We start from the raw sequence: 19,788 nt of genomic DNA, 5'->3' as shown, positions 1-19,788 counted from the left end.
ATTCCCACATGTATACACGCCTAACTCTTCTCTCCAGATGAGCCAATCTTCTCCCTCATTCTCATACAGGCATTTTTGGTCTCACCTCTCTGTATTTTCTTTTCGCTTCTGTTGGAATGCCCTTTTTGCTGACTGGTCACAGCCATCTTTTAGTGCCCAGCTTTTCAATAAAGTCTTTCCCAGCTATTTCATTTTACATCGATCTTTCTCATCTGTAAGGTACTATTGTGCTCACTGTCAATACCATGCAGTTTAGTATTTAAATGTTCTCTAAGTTGTTTCACATGCATTTCTTTCCAGGTAGTTTGTTTATAAGGTCATTGGGGGCAGGGTTTCCTTATTCTTTATGTGTTTTTCTCACAATATTTAATATAATGTCTAATACAATATAATAGGCTGCCCATAAATATTTGATTTTTGCTAGCAATAATCACAAATTGTAAAGGGACAATATCATCATCATCATCATGTTTGATAACAGCAGCTAACATTCATTGAACACGTAGTTTATGCCAAGAAGTGTTAAGCACTGTCCACATATCATCTCATTTAACCCTCACAGCCTATTCCTATATGAAGTAGGTTCCGTTACTATTTCCGTTTAATAGATGAGGCTTAGAGAGGTTAATCAACTTGTCCAAGTTCCACAGCCAATGAGTGGCAGAGCAGGAATTCTGTTCAAAATCTGTCTTATCAGAATCCAAGGTAAATAATGATGGAGTCAATTTTTCTCCTTCAACTGAGATTTTTATATTTAATTATCTAAAATATAACCATGAAAAGAAAAAATGATGTAACACATCAAAATCAGGCAAACTGTTGAAATGGAGTTGAAATGCTGAAAAATGATCACACTTGACACTCCCTCTCACTACAGCTTCTTTTTCGTCATCTTTCAAACTCTGGCTCCAGTATTCCTGGTTCACTGGTGCAAATCTGGAATGTTGGATGCTAATGTCTTTGTTACTTTTTCCTCTCATAGTTACTGACTATACTACTGGCAGAGTTGGAGCCCCTCTTATTTGCTGTGAAATTAAGCTGAGAGACTGGCAGGAAGGTAAGAAGAATTTTATGACGAGCTGTAGTGATGCTAGATAGGCTGAAAACCACTGTGAGCCTCAAGATATTTCTTGGAAGTGTTAGGTTGTCTGAGGTTGCAAATGATTCTTTGCCATTGCCTGTTTCCTGTGCTTGCTTTTTCCTTAGTAATATCTTTAGGTTCCCAAGAGGAAAAGAAAATCTCTTAGGGTCTAGGATTGATGATTCTGTGCTTGAGAATACTTGGTGGTAAAGAGGAAAAAAATTCTTAGTGGGGGTTTCCCTGGGTTTGGAGAAGGTGAAGATCCTTGGAAGCTCAACATTGCTAGTGAGGATATTTGGGCAGAGAAAGAAACCCCAGATTTTCAGGGGAGTGACTGATTACATACATACATACCTCAGCTTCCTTAGATCTTGACCTCAGCAAAGATTTTCATCGTTGAGACTCAACTGTTCAGCTGTTTGTGTAGTTGAATTTTTTATATGTACCTGCAGAGGCAAGCCACTTAGAGGAAAGAGGAAACCTGTACTTTATAAACATTGGTTATAATCCCTTTTGCAAATCAGCTGAAGGTGAAAATAGACAGTCTTCCAATGAGGAACTTAGTGAAAGATACTAAACACATATGAAGTGCCTTCAAAAAGTTTGTAGAAGAATTCACGTTATTTTTAAATTCCATTTTTCCATGAACTTTTTGAAGTACCCTTGTACATTAACCACAATAAAGTAGATTGTTAGATAAACAAACAATTAATAGCCTAGCCTGCCAGATAAAGGAAAAGTAATTTAAAAGCTTAAGATTTTAAAAGACAATGCAGTTAACTCTTGAACAACACTGGAGTTAGGGGCTCACTGACCCTCTCAGTCAAAAATCCACTTATAACCCCCCAAGCCCTGCATGACATACCTTACCCAAAATTTTCCAATATATTTTTAGAAAAAAATTCATGTATAAGAGGACCTGCGCAGTTGAAAACCCATGTTGTTCAACAATTTGCTGTGTTTACCTTAGGATCGAACCACAGACTAGAAATTTAAAGGACTACAAGTTACCTTGTAGGGTGCATGCTTTAGGATCTATCTAACAAACCTTAAGTTTCTAAAAGTTTCTCCTTTTTGACTTATTGCATTATTGTCAGTGTTCTATGAGCAAATAGCTCTTTAAAAAAAAAAAAAAAATTTACAAGCCAATTGCATTTCCAAGAGTTTTACACATTGGGATGAAGTCCTACTTTCTTCTATGGTAAGGCCATTCCAAGTTTACAAAGAGAAGAAAATATAGGTAGTATGTGTATATGCGTATTGGGCCTCAGCATCCGAATTGTTTTATTCAATGGGTTATTTCTTAGGCAGTGGAATCAGAGAAGCATTTGTAGTAAAACTTAGTAAGGAGAATTTTGCCTTTAATTTTTATTTTCTGCTTTCCTGGTATGCTTTAATGTCAGTTTTGGAGAGTGGTTCCACTTTTGGACATGTATTTAGAGTTTCCCTTGCTATGAAGGATCCTTGGCTTTATACAGTAGGAATGTTTTGCATATAATGGGTTGTGTCATATTGAATTATTGAATAGTTTTAAATTTATGAGAGCAGCTAACAGCTGAAAGGAATTCTGCTCTTAATCCTTTTATGATGCAAAATCTAATGTTTCAGTTTATAAATTCAAATTTTTGTATATGTTCCTTAAAGTAAGTTTTATTTAGTAATAAAGAAGTAGTGAGAAGCGATAAAATATTTTAGTAGTTATTGCCAATTATTTCAGTGTTTTAACTTTTAAAGTCATGACTGGCCACAGGCAAAATTAATAAAATTTCCCTTCTGTTTCCCAAAGCCTCCCTTTCCCTCTCACTTAATGGTGTTGCCTTTCTTAGGTATTTACTACTTGTTCTCTTTGATTAAAACCTCCTTAGGGAAAAATCTAAAAGATAGTGATAACAACATGTTAGTAATTTACTTCTAACAGCTGCGAGTGTTATCTTTCTTGGGGGTGATTTTATTTTAACAGAGATCTGTGAACTCTAAAACTTTAATGATAATCTAAGTATGAGATTGTACAGTCATGGGAATGTTTGGGATGGATGGTAGTTGGTGGTGGTTATCCTTAGGCCTTCCCTGCTGGTCCTGAAATCACAGTCACCCATTATCCTCATGTAAATCTGAATAAATATAAACTAATATTCTCCCATAAAATGATGTAAAATTTGATCAGCAGAAAAATATTAACAAAAAGGGAGATGGGGAGGAGGAGAAGGGGTGGGCTAATGGGCACAAAACTATGCTATCTAGCCCAAGTAAATCATTGTGCAGCATGTGCATGTACTGAAGCAACACACTGTACCCCACAAAAATAAATAAAATTTTAAAAAAATTTTAAAAAGAAAAATATTACCAAAGGAACTTTAAGAATTAAGGAAAGTAAATTTAGTTTTAGGATAATAACTGATTTGCTTTTATGATTTCTAGGTGGTTATACAGTTCATGACAAGCCAAACCCCAGAGGTGAAATCGTGATTGGTGGACAGAATATCTCTATGGGATATTTTAAAAATGAAGAGAAAACGGCAGAGGATTATTTTGTGGATGAAAACGGGCAAAGGTGGTTTAGCACTGGTGATATTGGAGAATTCCATCCCGATGGATGTTTACAGATTATAGGTCAGTTTATTGTTTTTGTGGTTTTCTTTAGATTTTGTAACTTCAACATACATGAAAAGGAATAGTGGTCGGATCATTAATAGGGTTGATGGTTCCATTAGTTCATACTTTGGGCAAGTTATTTAACTTATGTATGAGCTTCTCCATCTGTAAAATAGGGACAATACCGACCTTATAGGGTTGTTGTTAGGATTAAATGAGTTGATATATGTAAAATATTCAAAGCAGTACTTGAACTTTAGTATGTAGTAGCAACAGCAGCTGCATTGCAGGTAAGGGGAGTGGTTAGGGAAATAGCAGATTGGTAATGAGAAAGCAAAAAGAGCTTAGAAAAGTTCTTTTTTGGTCAACCATATGTGATTCTGTTTACCATAACTTACTCTATTCTATGCCTTCCTCACCCTTTACTTCCCTATCCAAAGGGCAGAATAGGCACTTTTTTTCCCCTGGTGGCTATTTATATGGCTCTAACTGTTCTAAACCTTAGAAAATGATGACATCAATCTTCAGCACTAGTCTGTTCTTCCGAGAATGTCAGTTGCTTTGGTATGGCCTTTATTGAGCTACTGAAATAGACCTTTAATTTCAAAAAGTGACTCCAAAATGAGCCCTTATGCTACTCACTTTAGTCAAGCAAAAGTTAAAACAAAAATTGACTAGCTGATAAGGACCACTCTGCAGGATCCCAGTAAGGTCCTTTTCAAGTTGTAAAGTTTCCTCAGTCGTATCTTTAGCGACCCATTTTAATCTGTTGCTGTACCTCACAATATCTGACCTGAATATCCTTCATCTAGAAGTTTGATCTGCTGGGGAAATTCCCAGGAAACATGGTTCAGTTGAAAAACAATAGCCTTTTTTTCTCCTTGATTCTTAATTGCACTGGAATCAAAGGTAGTTTTTGTAGAGTAGTTTCCCAGGCTGTGGGTAGGCAAATCAGCACTTACACGAAGATCCTAAGGCAACCTGATGAGTATTCAAGCCATACTGTCCTGTGTCAGCATTTTCTTAGAGCACTGTCATTTTAGCAAATTGAATGTGTTCTATATGCTAGACATTGTGCAACATCATTATCCCTGACAAAACTGAGGGTTAGAACAGGATTACATAGGTAGTACCAGGCAGAGCTACCATTCAGATCTAATGCTCCAAAGTCCTGTTCCTTCCATTAACCTTTTATGGTATTTAAGATTATAATAAGATGTTAAAGCTTTGGGTATAGGGTGTAATTTTTAGCCAGTAGTACTTTAACTAGGCATTTTCTTTTTAACTGATACGTATGGGCAAGCGTTATATACAGTAGTCCCTCCTTATCCACAGGTGATATGTTCCAAGATTCTCAGTGGATGCCTGAAACCGCAGATAACACTGAACCTTATACACAGGGGTACCTCAAAAAGTTCATGGAAAAATAGAATTGAAAGATAATACAAATCTTTACATAAACTTTTTGAAGTACCCTTTTACACTACAATGATTCTTCTCCCGGGCGGGATGGAGTGGGAAGGCATGAGATTTCATCATGCTACTCAGAATGGCGGGCAATTTAAAAGTTAACAAATTGTTTATTTCTGGAATTTTTCATTTAATATTTGTGGACCATGGTTGACCATGGGTAACTGAAACTGTGGAAAGCAAAAGTGCAGATAAGGGGGGACTACTATATAACAAAATTTTAGAAGAAGTATCTTTGCAAATAAAGATTAAGGCAGTGAGATTCAAAGAAAGTCAGAATTGTACATTTATAAAATTATACCTTTATAAAACAGACTGTGGATAACTTAATATTCTTCATGACTTGCAGATCGTAAGAAAGACCTGGTGAAGTTACAAGCAGGAGAATATGTATCTCTTGGAAAAGTAGAAGCTGCACTGAAGAACTGTCCACTTATTGACAACATCTGTGCTTTTGCCAAAAGGTAACTTTCAGAAGTTGCATTTTGTGTTTCCGATAGTTACAGTAAAAGGTTAATTCAAAAAGAATTTCATTATATATAATCATAAGGGTGGCAACAAACTCCTTAGAACTTTCATCAGAGTTGGGGAATGATACATTTATGAAAGTTCTTGAATTCAACAGCTCGAACGAAGATCATTTGAGATAACTCAGACATTTTGACTATTTATTGACACCTACTGTGTCTTACCAAATACGTATGCCACAAAAATTATTTCACTTAACATCCATAACAACTGAGAATTAGCATAAATAATTTTCCCAAGAAGGTAACATGGCTAGTACATATTGAAATGAGTTAATCCAAGTTTTTCTGTATCAAAAGCCTATGAGATTGTACCATTTTTATATATTAATGTTTTATTTTTATGGGGTTTATTTTTTAAAATTATAATTGAGTTTAAAAAACTACATAACATAAAATTTACCATCTTAACCATTTCTAAGTGTACAGTTCAGTAGTGTTAAGTATATTTACATTATTGTGCAGCCAGTCTCCAGAACTTTTTCATCTTGCAGAACTGAAACTCTGTACGAGTTAAACAACAATCCTCCATTTCTCCCTTCCCCCAGCCCTGGCAACCACCATTCTACTCTCTGTTTCTATGAGTTTGACTACTCTACTCTAGATACCTTATATAATAAGTAGAGTCATACAGTGTTTGTCTGTTTGTGGTTGGCTTATTTCACTTAGCATTATGTCTTCAAGGTTCATCTACATTGTCACATGTGTCAGAATTTCCTTCCTTTTTAAGGCTGAATAATATTCCATTGAATATATATACCACATTTTGTTTATATATTCATTCATCAGTGGACACTTGGGTTGCTTCCATCTCTTAGCTATTGTGAATACTGCTATGAACGTGGATATTCAAATATTTATTTGAGATCCTGCTTTCGATTTTTTTGGACAGAAACCCACATGTGGAAATGCTACATCATGTGGTAATTCTATTTTTAATTTTTTGAGGAACTGTATTCTGTTTTCCATAGTGGCAACACCATTTTTACATTCCCACAAGTAGTGCATGAGCATTCCAATTCCTCCACCTCCTCACCAACGTTTCTTTCTGTTTTTTTTTTTTTTCATAGTAGTTATCCTAATGGGTGTGAGTGGATATCTCATTTTGGTTTTGATTTGCAATTCCCCAATGGTTAGGGATGTTCAGTATCTTTTCATATAATTGTTGGCTATTCGTATATCATCTCTGGAGAAATGTCTATGCAAATTCTTTGCCCATTTTTAAATTGGTCTATTTGGGTTTTTTTGTTTTGTATTGTTTTTGAGTTGTAGATCTTTATGTAGTCTATATATTAACCCTTTATCAGATATATGATTTGCAAATCTTTTCTTTGATTCCATACCTTTTTTTTCCCCACTCTGTTGATTGTGTCCTTTGATGCACAGAAATTTTAAATTTTGACGTAGTCTCATTTATCTCTTTTTGCTTTTGTTGCTTATGTTTTTTGGCATCATATTAAAGAAACATGAAATCCATTGTTATGAGACTTTCCCCCCGTTTTTTTCTAGGAGTTTTATAGTTTCAGCTCTTGAGTATTTAGGTCTGTGATCCACTTTGATTTAATTTTTGTATATGTTGTAAGGTAAAGGCCCAATTTCTTCCTTTGCATGGGGATATTCAGTTTTCCTAGCTCCATTTGTTGAAGAGATTTTCCTTTTCCATTGAGTGGTCTTAGCACCTTTGTTGAAGATCATTTAACCATAGATGCTGGAGTTTATTTCAGGGCTATCTATTCTATTCCATTATTCTGTACATCTGTCTTTACACCGGTACTATGGGTTTTATTACTTCTTAATGAAACTTTACAACAAATAAGAGAAGTAAATATTTGGAATTTTCTTGACTGTTTTGTTGAATAATTTATGAATTATTTTTCATAAAATGTTTTAATTTCTATTTTATTTTCCAATTTTTTAGTGACCAGTCCTATGTGATCAGTTTTGTGGTTCCTAATCAAAAAAGGTTGACTCTTTTGGCACAACAGAAAGGGGTGGAGGGAACTTGGGTTGATATCTGCAATAACCCTGACATGGAAGCTGAAATACTGAAAGAAATTCAAGAAGCTGCAAATGCCAGTAAGTAAGAAGTTGCTAGTCTGTTGTAGTCCCTAGAAGTCATCTAATGATGTCTTGTGTATTAGGCTCTTCAGGATAATTGTTTATCTTAATAATAAAATACAGGGTTTAAGAAACCTACCTGTTTTATATATATATATATAATGAATTTCCACATTGGAAGGATCTTTAAATGTCATATAGTAAAATAACCTATCTCTATTGCATGTTATAACATACCTGCCAAGTGGTTACCTAGCCGGTGTTTGAAACGATCTATCTTCAGATAATTCTGTTATATAGGTCTACCTTATATTTGCAAAGTAGAAACTAATACATCTTTAGTAAACAGTGCCATAACCATGACTATGCTGTGCTGTTTTTATACTTTGGCTCTGTAAATGAACTGTCTCAGTTTGTGCACTAATAACCAATTGCAGAACATCTGACTGTACATTATGTGTTAGGCATTGTGTTAGGCACTAAGAATACAGAAGGTAGTAAGACATTGCTTGCTCTCAAGGAGCTCATCCAGTCCAGTGAGAGGGGCACGTTAAGAAAGACAGCAATCTTAACAGTAAAAGAAATATGAACAGATAATCATGGTACAACAGATGAGGGCACCTAACCCTACCTGGGAGGTCATTGAAGGTTTCCTCATGGATATGTCACTTCAGCTCATTCTTAAGGGTTGATCAGAAGTTACCTAGGGAAGGCGTTTCGGGCCATGGAACAACGTGAGTAAAGGCACAAAGATGTGAAAAAGATGGTGTGTGCAGGGAACTACAAGGGGTTTGGTGTTACTAGTAAAGTACAAAGTCCAAGCTGAGGCCATAGAGGTAAGCAGAGGCCAAGTTATGTAGTACCTTGTATGCCATGTTCAGAAATTTGCACTTAATCTTATAGGCAGTGGGTAGCCACTGTCAAATTTTACCAGGCTAGTGATGTGGTCAGGTTTGTGTTTTAGATATGTGCATTCACTCTGGAGGCCATGCTGAAGATGCATTTGAGGTGGACCAGACTAAGGCAGGAGGCCAGTTTAAGAGGGCTGTAGTAGATGCTCAGATGGGGGGTAGGAGTAATGAGGGCCTGAACCAGGGAATCAGGAAACATTTAGGAAGAAAAATTGGCAAGCTTTGATGATTAATTGGATCATGTAGGTAAGGGAAGAGAGGAGTCCAGGATGGCCCCCAGATTTATAGCTCAAACAACAAGGTAGATGTTGCTACTGATTGAGCTCAAAAATACAGGAGGAAGAGCCGGTATATATGAAAAGGTGATGAGGGCAGTTTGGAACATATATAGTTCAAAATGTCTGTTTGATAATCAGAGTTAAATTGTCCAGCAGGCAGTTGTGTATATTTTAGTCCCAACAGTATGGGAGAGGCCTGGACTGAACTTGCGGATCATCAAAACCATGAAGGAGGATGGGCTGACCTTGAGAGAGAATGGAAAGTGAGAATAGGAAGAGGACAGGTCCCTGAACACCCCCAGCATTTAAGGATTGGATGGAGGAAGAGGCTTGCATGGGAGGGATGATCAGCAAAATGCCAAGAGAACAAAGCCAGCACAGAGCACTGCTAAGAGAGTTTCAGGAAAGGGAGTAATCATCAGTATCACATTAGCAGAGCAGCTGGCTGGTTAGCTCAGTTGGTTAGAATGCAGCCTTATAACGCCAAGGTTGTGGGTTCAGACCCCCATACTGGCCAGCTGCAAAAAAAAAAAAAAAAAAAAACAACCAATGTCAAATTAGCAGAAAGTTCTGATAAAGCTTTCTGGAACATTGATTAGGAAATTAAGTAGATTAAAAATGAACCCTGAAGCCAAATAGTAAGCTGGTTTTATAACCTTACTTAAGTTTTAATTTTCATTTTTTTGTCAGTGTAACAAGTATACATAATTTTAAAAATATCAAATAGTATTGAGACTTGCATCAAAGAGTAGCCCATATTGTACCCCTCTTCATCCCCAAGTCTTACCCTCCTTCAACTTTAGCTGTTTTTAAATTTCTTGCATTTTCTCCATTTTTTTCTAAAGAAAGTGGTTATATTGCTTTTTCTTGACTTTTTCATTTGAGATATTATCTATGAACTTCCTATTATAGAAGATGACTTAGCTTTCTTATATCTGCTCCCCCAAAACACATACTTTCTTTCCCGATTTTTAGTATAATTTTACGTTTTACATCCATATTTATGCCATGACTGTGAAAATATTCACAGCTGAACTACACAGTGTTTTATGATTATATTTCCTTTCTTGGACAACTTTTTGCTTGTCCTGAATTTTCAAATTGCTTTTCTTCTTTATTTACCTAGTTTTCTGTATACCTGTCATTAATTCTTCCCCTAAACTGATTAAGTTGTAAAAATGCCTCTCAAATCCAGGAAGTATAGCATGTCTATATATTTTTCTTCTTGGAGACATCCTTCTTAGGGCCCTTCATCCTTGTGCTGAAATTTAGACTGTTTGCTTCCCAGGGCTTCCTTTACTATCATCCTGGGAATTTCCTTTGCCTCTCTCCTGAGTTGGATCCTGTTTCCTGGATCTCAGGGCTTTTTCCTGGTTTACTCGCTCATGTGGGTAGAGCACATCCTCCAGCAGCTTCCTGAGAAAGGTGCATAGGAGGTAAATTTTCTGAGACTGTGCTTGCGTGTCTGAATATGTCTTTATTCTAATCTCACCCTTGAGACGTAGCTTGGCATATTTTAGAATTCTAGATTGTAAATCATTTTTCTTAACACTTTGCAGTGCTCTGCTGTCTTCTAACTTCAGTGTTGCTGGCTGAGAAGCCCAGTGCCATCCCAATTCCCATTCCTTTGTGTATGAACAATTTTCTCTCCCTAATATTTCAGAGTTATGATATTAATTTCTGACATTCTGATAGTTCATAACGATGTGGCCTGGTGTGGGCCTTTTATTACTTATGGTTGTGCATACTTGCTGTGGGACTTTTCGATCTGGAGATCTCTGTTCCTCAGTTCTGGAAAATACTCACTTTTTTTGTTCGTTTGTCTTTTTCTTTATTTCCACTGTTCTCCCCCACCCCAAGTTTTTTTTTTTTGTGTGTGTGTGTGTGTGTGTGTGTGTGTTTCTGGAACTACTTTGGCTGTTGGATTGCTTGCTTTCATCCTCTAATTTGATCCTTTTTTTTTTTTTTTTTAGTTTGGTTTCTATCCCATTGTCTTCTTGTTTTATATTCTGGAAGAGTCCCCTAACTTTATCATCTCTTCTGTCTACTGAATTTCCAATTTCCACTATGAGAATTTTAATTTTCAAGAGCTCATCCCTGTCCTCTCAGTGTCCCTTTTAATAGCACCATATTGCTCTCTCATGGGAGCAATCAGTGTGTTGTCTCTTATTCCTCTGAGCATGTTAAAAAGACTCCTTTTATGTAGTTTTCTTCTCCTGTTGTTGTCTCTGTTTCCTCCAAGTTCCACCACTTTATGCTTGCTTTGGTTGTGGCCTCTTAAAAAGTGTCTGCTAATTCTTCTGTCCATTTATATTTAAGAACAAGGTCCTAAAAAGCTGGAAAGCATACTGGGCTTCACTGAAAAGCTACTCAAATATTAGTGTGTTTCCTCTTAGTTTATTCCATTCCTCCAAAGAAGACTTCTCCAATCTTTTGCCTGGGTGATCTTTGCCTGACTGCCAGTATTCTGGTAGCCAAAAGTGGGGAAAGGGCCTGTGGAGGGCCTGTGGGCTGGGTCTTACCCCCACTGAATCCTTCTGTTTTCAACCTTACTCTCTCGCTTTGTTGTGCCTAATGTCCTTGAGTCCAGAGTCTCTGTAGTTCAGTTTTTCCAAAAAGTAAGCCTGCCTCCAGCCTGGTGTGGGACAAGCAGCCCAGGGTGAGGGAGAACTGTTCTCCAGACAGGCTGGAGACCAGCCTCCTTTTTTCAGCGTTACCCTCCATCTCTGTTTCAGAGTCTTGGGGTCCTTCCCCAGGCACTGCCGTGGGGTTGGCTTGCTTCTTGACGGTTTCCTTCTCTGTTGGCAGTTGTCTTAGCTCTCTCGGCTCTAACTCAGTTACCACTAATTTGTTTGCTTTTGTCTTATAAAATATCATTGAATTCTGTTATCCGGTGCCCTCTTATTCTTGTTTCAGTTTTTTTCCTCGTGTTTAGTACCTTTTCTATTTTAAAAATTATTCTAAACTATTTAAATTATTTTCTAGGAGGAGCAGAGATAAACTATGTACTCTTCATGTTTAACTGGAAGCTATTAACCTAATTTTAAATTTTGTTTTTCTCTTAAAAGTGAAAATAGCATTTTTCTGATTCTATATTATCTATACTAACTATAAAATATTGGACAGTATAGAAAGTTTATAAAAAAGGAAGTGAAAATCACTTGATAATAGTTATCTTTGGGTGGCAAGGTTACATTCTGGTACATAAACTTAACCTGTCAATGTCATCGACATTTTTAGAATTACATTTGTCATTTTTAACAATTTAATAGCTAAATAGTATTCTAGTACGTAAGTATCCATTTAAGTCCCTGTTGGATTTTTAAGTGAATTCCACTTTTTCCCCCCACTGTAAACAAATGTAACACATATCTTGAATACTCAATTATTTTCTAGTGTAATTACTTTCTTAGTATGAATTCCTAGCAATGAAATTTCTGTGTCAAACAGAATATATAAAGGTTTTCTCCCTGTTGCCAAATTGCTTTCTCTTCCCGCAGAAAAAATGTACTGGTTTATGTTCCTATCAGAGATATATGAGTACAGCTCTTTCCCTAACTAGGCTACTATTATTTCTATTTATTTTAAAAATTATTATGTAGGTTCCACGTTGTTTTAAAAGTATAGTTTATAGTAAAAGTTTTTCAACTTAAACTTGACAAGTAATTTTTCTGCAAGAAGAACTTTTTGAATTCTGGACACTATAAGTTTTAAACAACAATTGCCTGTTAACTTAATCAGATTGAAAAGTTACTTATTTTATAACTAGACAGTGTGGCTTAATGTTTTCTTCTTCAAGATGGTATTGTTTATAGTATTATTGATATAACACACTTTTATATTAATGTCCCCGGGTTCCCAGAACTTTCTTTGATACAAACCCTGGATTTTTCTTTAAATGTATTATTTCAAAAAGTATTTCAGCCAATAGGCTAGCCATTAGAGGTGTAGTGCGATTATCCTTAGTTACACTCTGAATGTACTAATGAAGGAGAATGTGACTTGAATAATTTGTCATTGCATATTTAGCTGTATAAAAGCAACAACGTGGAAAGTCAAGCCGGATCACAATTGGGCAGAAAATGGAATAAAATTCTTGGACCCACCAGGCCCGCATAACTTTTCTGTGCTTGGAGTGAGCATGTAATTGAACAATTAATGATTTGGATAATGAATGATAATCATGAGCTAAATGTATAAATCATAAACTTTTCTATGCCACAAAAGATTTATCTTGCCAACCTTTTGCTTCAAATTATAACTTTAAAGACTTATGCAAAAAAGCATAAAATAGTCTTAATTGTATTCAGCAAATCAGTCTGAAATTATACATCTTTCATAGCAGGTCTCTTCATGTTTTAAGTATAAGTGTGAGGTTTAGGAAGTATTGTAAGAATGCAAACTAATTGTTATTTGAGTATTTTGAGCAACTACCAATGGCTATAAAAATCGACATTTGCTGCCACCTCCAGGTTACACTTCATAATGTTCTAGTTAATTCACGTAAAAATGCCACATCTAAAATTATTTTTAGGGCTGGCATGGGTTAGCTTACTTGGTAAGAGCGTGGTGCTGCTGACACCAAGGTTGAGGGTTCGGATCCCTGTATTGGCCAGCCGCAAAGTAATAAAATTGTTTTTGTTTTTCCTTCTCCTAATCTTTCTCATTTGTTGGCAATTAATTTATTCTGCTTACAGGAAATTGTGATTGTCCATTGTTCTCTGTAGCTTGTGGCACTAGGTAGTATTTAGGAGTTCCCAAAACGAAACTTCCAAAGCAGCCTTTTTTTTTCCCTTTAAATAGGAATTTAGTTAATGAAGATTAAATATAGGAATTTTTATAAATATGTTTTAATTTGCTTATGTGCCATGGAAATAAGGTACTTGGCTTGTCCCACTTTTGTCAGTGTTTCTGGGATAGGACCTATGTTAGGAGGAAAAGTAAAATGAAATTATAGATTTTGGAACCAAATCCATTTAACTGTTTCCTTGAGATCCAGATGTGACTTTGGGAACAGGTAGGCTCATTTCAGATAACTCTGTGTAACTGAACTGTAATGCATTAACAGAGTAGATATTGTTAATTCAAGCATGTTTTACGTTCCTTTACTACATTTTCAGGCATTATTTTTAGAAAGTTGGTTCTAAGTAATATTTGAAAGATTATTTTTCACGCTCAGCTTTATCTTTTCCTCTCATTTTAATGAGAAACTCACTAATCCAACCAAGCTTTCATAAAACTCAGACTAGTACTAGAACAAGAACTTTCATGAATTTGAGTTCTTTGTGCTTGTCACTGAAACCAAATTAATTCTAAAGTCATCTAAGCTGTTTAGAAATAGTTTGATTTTTCCCCCACATGCAGATGTTTGCTTCTTAGCAATTGCTGTTTTAAATAATCGCATATAGAATAAAGCTCATTTGCAGATTAGCCTTACTGCTAAGAAGCAGTTTAAGGATGACCTTGTAATAGTAATGAATAACTTGTTAGAATATAATTTGTGGAATTTGAAATTATCTAATACTGTACCGATTACATCTGTGTCCTTATTTTCTTACATTTCTTCCAACACATATTGAGTTGTCTAACTCACATACAACATGCACTACATCAATTCTATACCACTGAAAGGTGTGAAATTCACAATCTTCTTTTTGATCCATATTTATATACTGTACAATAAAGCTTATGAAGACTATTTGTCTAGAGGCTTAATTTCTGTAGAATGAATAAACTTATATGTGTTTAGTGAAGGCTCTCAGTGTAGCCCTGTGGATGACAGTAAACAAAACAAAGACGCTGCTTTCATGGAGCTTACATTCTAGTGGGTGAGACAAATATATAATGTGTTGGGTGGTAATAAGTACCTTGAACAAATCATAGCGTAACAGGATGTAGAGAGACAAAGGGACTTCTCTTTTGTGATGAGTGGTCAGGGAAGTTGTTTCTGAGGAGGTGGTATTTGAGCAGATTCCTGGATGAAGTAAGGAAGTGAGTCATGCAACTATAGTAGGGAAGACCATCCCAAGCAGAGGGAGCAACAAATAAAGTCTCTCAAGAGGAAGGGGTGTGTGTGTGTGTGTGTGTGTGTGTGTGTGTGTGTGTGTGTGTGTGTGTGTGTGTGTGTTAGAATAAAAGCCACATAGATTAAAACTTTCCAACTGAAACAACTTATGTTTACTTTGAAGAACATAAAATTAAATGATAAGATAGTGGTATCATTCATAAACCGTCTAACAAAACCATTAAATAAGTTTGCTTCATAACCTGCATCATCTAGTAAATCCTGCAAAATTCATGTTTTAATTGCTTTTCTCTCTCCTCCTCTTCCTCTCTCCCTCCTCTCCCACCCTCCCCACTCCTTTCCCCCCTCTCTCCCTTTCTCCCATCCCTCCCCTTCTCATTTCAGTGAAATTGGAGCGGTTTGAAATTCCAATCAAGGTTCGCTTAAGCCCAGAGCCATGGACCCCTGAAACTGGTTTGGTAACCGATGCTTTCAAACTGAAAAGGAAGGAACTGAAGAACCATTACCTCAAAGACATTGAGCGAATGTATGGGGGCAAATAAAATGTTGCTATCTTATGTACAGTTCACAGGAGGTAGTCTGGTGGTTTTTCAGTTCTAGAGTTTTAAGACTTCATTGAGCTGTCTGTTAGAATGTAAGATATATCATTATGAAGACATGATAATTAAAAAAAAAAAAAAAAAGAAACCCACCAAAACTGATTATAGTTGTGGAGTCTACTTTAACTTAGTTTTGCATAGTTTTAGTGAAGCTGAAATTGAAAAGTTATTTCCTGTTAGCTGAGTTATTGATTTTAGAGCAGAAATTCTGTTTTTAAAAATTAGCCTAAGATATACTTGTATTCATAAAGGAAAAATTTCGTTGTTGAACAAAATGAATTGGAGTTGGAGTAGAATGTAGTTTGAGGAAATTCCAATGTCTGTTGTCTTCCTAGCTCAGAAGCTTAAATGTTAAGCGTGACAAAAAGTATGTTTTAACACTACTTAAAGCAGAAGGTGCTACAGGGCTTTAAAATTCTCTTCCAACCATTTATCTTGAAGGGAAAATTCAATCGTAATATAATATACAGAATCAAATAATACTTTAGAAGGTAATAGGTTAGACTTAGAATCATTGTAATTTTGTGAATAATTACAGTGCCTAAAGTATGAACAGAGGAACATATACACCAAAAAATATCTAGTAATATATTTAAAGGAAAATGGAACTGCTTTTTTGAAACTTTGAGATCTAAAATCAGTAACTATAATTATTTGAATGACTTATAGGAAAGTACATCTTTTAAAAAGCACAGAAAATTGCCTTTCTGTGTTTGTTTAAAATAAAGACTGAAACCAAGAATGAAATGATAGAAAGTTGCTCAAAATTTAATATAGGAAGCATTTTGTCTTTTAGAAAAGATGATGAAATCATACATATTTGGTATTGTGACCCTTGCACAGCACTGAACCTGGGAAAGAGATTTAGACTCTGAATTTATCTTCGATAACAGGGATTGATTTTAAAATGCACTCGTATTAAATTACATTTGTAATTTAAGGTCTGTTTGCTGTTGCTGATTTGGTTCTTGATCAGTAGTTTGTATTTCAGAAAGCCTTTCATTTTGCTTTAATTTTAGCAAAGCGGGTTACAATGAATGACTTCCCCAATATCTTGTTCGAACCTACGGGTGATTAATTAACTTGGATGAGTTTTGGGAAGTTAAAGGGAAGAAAACACTGTTACCACTTTTTTCCTGTTTGTGAAGAGTTTAGAAACTGGAAATGCTGGATTTGGGAGAAGGGCAGAGTTACTTGATAAGGAACTGATGTTTGTACAGTAACTTGGAGTGTGGGTTTCTTTTTGAATCTTTAAAATCTGGGATTATATATCCTGATTGATAGATATTCCCACTTGAACCATAGTTACTGTAAAAAGCAAAAATTCTAAATACTGTCATTCTTTGCACTTTTTCTTAGTCATTTTATATATATAAATATATATATATGTTGCTTACATTGCTTTGTATACATGTGGGCCACCATTGCAAAAAAAAAATTCTTTTTGCTCTAAAATATTTATAAGGAATATTTAAATGTTATGTATATGGTGGTAATGAGGAAAAAATCATCTGGTATTATAAACGAAAGTGAAGGTTTCTGTAAAGATTTTTGTTCAGTGTTTTGCAAAGTTAATTTCCCTGAAGTTATGCATATGTGAGCATTCTTATTCTTCCCACCTTGCCTTTGAAGAGTGAAAAACCATTATTATCAAATAGACTACTGTTCGGCTTTTATTATTCTTGGCCCACTGTTTGTTTATCCTTTAAGAATGATTTTCTTAGACTTTTCCAATATGTGACTTTTTTTGCCCATTTGAAATGGTGATTTTAAATGTGTGAGTGCATGCATACTATGTTATCTCAGATACTTGCATCCTCACCCACCCCCGTCTCCCAAAAGCTAGAACACTGCCAACTAATCTGTTGTATAGGTCCTTTCGAAACATGTAATTAACTCTTAAGGTTGGGTGCTGCTAATTCTTTGCAAAAATACAAATATTGTTAAGGGACCAGGGAGATGCCACTACCCCCTGATTTTTCATCTAAAAATAATACATGTTTATGTAAACAGAAATTTTTCCATATTCATAGTGACTTTTCAAGTATTTGAGCCTAAAGATTTTAATCTCACATTTTTTAGACCTGTTTAAATCGTTCACAGTTATTATTACATGTCTGCCATCAAAGTTATACTTAAAAAATTTATTTACATGTATGTACATTTCTAAGTCAAACACTTGTGACTTTTGCTTTAATTACATGAAAGTATCTTGCCTCCGATATTTGTATTCATTTTTTGTTTTTCCTAGAGTGGAGGTATAATTGTATGGCTATTCAGAACTGAAATATAGATGAATGATTCAAAAATCAGAAGTTAAAGAGAGATCATAGGAACTGATTAGTAATCCTTGCCTATATTTTCCTGATAGCATGTGACAAATGTCTCTAAGGTAACAAGATGAGAACAGGTTAAAGATTGTGTGGTGTTTTGGAGTTGGAGAAAGTGTTTTAATTTTCAAATGTAATTACAAATTATAATGTATTCATTTTTGTACTTTCTGTTAAAATGCACGATTGTAGGATTGTTTTTTAGATTTTGTGTTTATTCTTGATGAAAAGCTTTCTTTGTTCTTGTTTTTAAGTTTGCACTCAAATCTTAAAAAATAAATTCACCCATGTTATCAAACCAGTTTGTATTTAATTATGCATCAAGATAACATCTGTAATTTTGAAGATTATTAACCAAACTTTTAAACACAAAATACACATCTCTAGGTTTATAGAATTGCATTAAGCAGTTAACCCAGTTTGTAGAATTCCCATTCATTAGTTCAGAGTATTTGAACCCAAAGCTATTACTTCGATGCACTTACTAGAGTAGAACTCCTTTGTAATGGTGATACTGTGGGACAAAACATAGTCATGTTGTATGGATTATTAGTAGCTTCTAATAAATGATAATTATTACTTTTAGGGTAATTAATATTTAGGGAGAAATTAATTTATCTGAGTTATATGAGGGTGCATATAAAATGATGTTAAGAGCTGTGCAACTAGACTGTTTTGGTCTGTTTCCTGGCCACTCACTACTTGTGTGACTTCGGGCAAGCTAATAAACATCCCAAAGCTGCATTTCTCTGTCTGGAAAAACAGGGTTTTTAGGATCTACCTTATAGGGTTGTTGTGAGGGTTAAAGTGAGTTAATTCATGTGAAGTGTTCAGAACTATAGCTTACGTTAGCTATTATCATAATCATTATTGTATCCGGACAATATTCACCAGTCAGGTTGTTTAAAATATTGACTAGCACACTTAGAGACTTAATGGATTGCCTGCCCCTGAAGATTTTGTGGAAGGAGTTCTGGATTTAGAGGTCAGGAGACGTGAGTTCATTCTATCACTAGTTTTGTGACCATGGGCAAATCTCCTAACACCCTCTTAGCCTTAGTTTCTTATTCGTATTTGTTTGTTTGTTTTTTAAAAAAAGACTGGACTCCAAAAAAGACACCCTTTGCAAAAAGGGAAAGGCAAATGCTAGAAGAAATGGGGAATGTGATAGTCCCTAAACCCCATAACATCTAGCTTTAGTATTGTGGTATTGCTGTCCCGAACTGTAGTTTTTTAATCATGCCCTTAGGTCCCATGTTTCCCATAGGTTTTTGAGGCTGTGGATGGTGCCATCCCAAGAAGTGAGGATTCTACTAGCCATAAGAAGTTTGCCACTCATGTTTTATTTTTTAATCAGGGTTATACACACAATTAAAAGCAGCGCTTCCAAGCTTTTTGAAATTGTGATCCACAGTGTGTGCACACACAGTTATGTGTGTGTATATATAAAATATTTTATGAAAATGTTTTGTGAAAAAACAATACTTATGAGATGCACACTGCTTTTCTATTCGATTTCATTTATTTTAATGCTAGCTGTGACACACTAAATTGATTTGATGACCCTGTAACATGGCGCTGTCCAGTAGAACTTTCTGTGAAGTTGAAAATGTTCTGTATCTGTGCTATTCACTATAGTAGCTACCAGCCATATGTGGCTGTTGAGCATTTGAAATGTGGTTAGTGTGACTGAGGCACTGAATTTTTAATTTTATTTCCATATTGGACGGCACAGCTCTAGAGAGAGTGCAAGTCACAGTTTAGAAGGCACAGGTTTAAGGTCTGCTATTCTACAAAGTCAGTGAAAGACAGCTATCCCCTGCCCTTACCCCTCTCCCCCATTTTCCTCTGCCTCAGAGGCAACCACTTTCAACTCTTACTTGATTGTTTTAGTATTTACTCTTGTTTCTAAATAAC

At 35.4% G+C, this 19,788-nt stretch overlaps 1 protein-coding gene across 3 annotated transcripts in view; it reads left to right on the top strand.

Moving 5' to 3' along the window:
• Positions 1–18,169, top strand: part of ACSL4 (acyl-CoA synthetase long chain family member 4) — a 72,813-nt gene extending 54,644 nt beyond the window's left edge. For all 3 annotated transcript variants that reach the window (XM_063083657.1, XM_063083656.1, XM_063083654.1), the window contains exons 12-16: positions 983–1,057; positions 3,500–3,691; positions 5,493–5,607; positions 7,589–7,746; positions 15,327–18,169. In XM_063083657.1, the coding sequence (XP_062939727.1) occupies positions 983–1,057; positions 3,500–3,691; positions 5,493–5,607; positions 7,589–7,746; positions 15,327–15,484 (698 nt within the window). In that variant the 3' untranslated portion in view covers positions 15,485–18,169. The remainder of the gene's footprint in view (positions 1–982; positions 1,058–3,499; positions 3,692–5,492; positions 5,608–7,588; positions 7,747–15,326) is intronic.
• The last annotated feature ends 1,619 nt before the right edge of the window (positions 18,170–19,788 follow it).

This window comes from Cynocephalus volans, chromosome X (assembly GCF_027409185.1).
Source record: "Cynocephalus volans isolate mCynVol1 chromosome X, mCynVol1.pri, whole genome shotgun sequence".
Classification (NCBI taxonomy): domain Eukaryota; kingdom Metazoa; phylum Chordata; class Mammalia; order Dermoptera; family Cynocephalidae; genus Cynocephalus; species Cynocephalus volans.
This window is presented reverse-complemented; position numbering and strand designations above follow the sequence as displayed.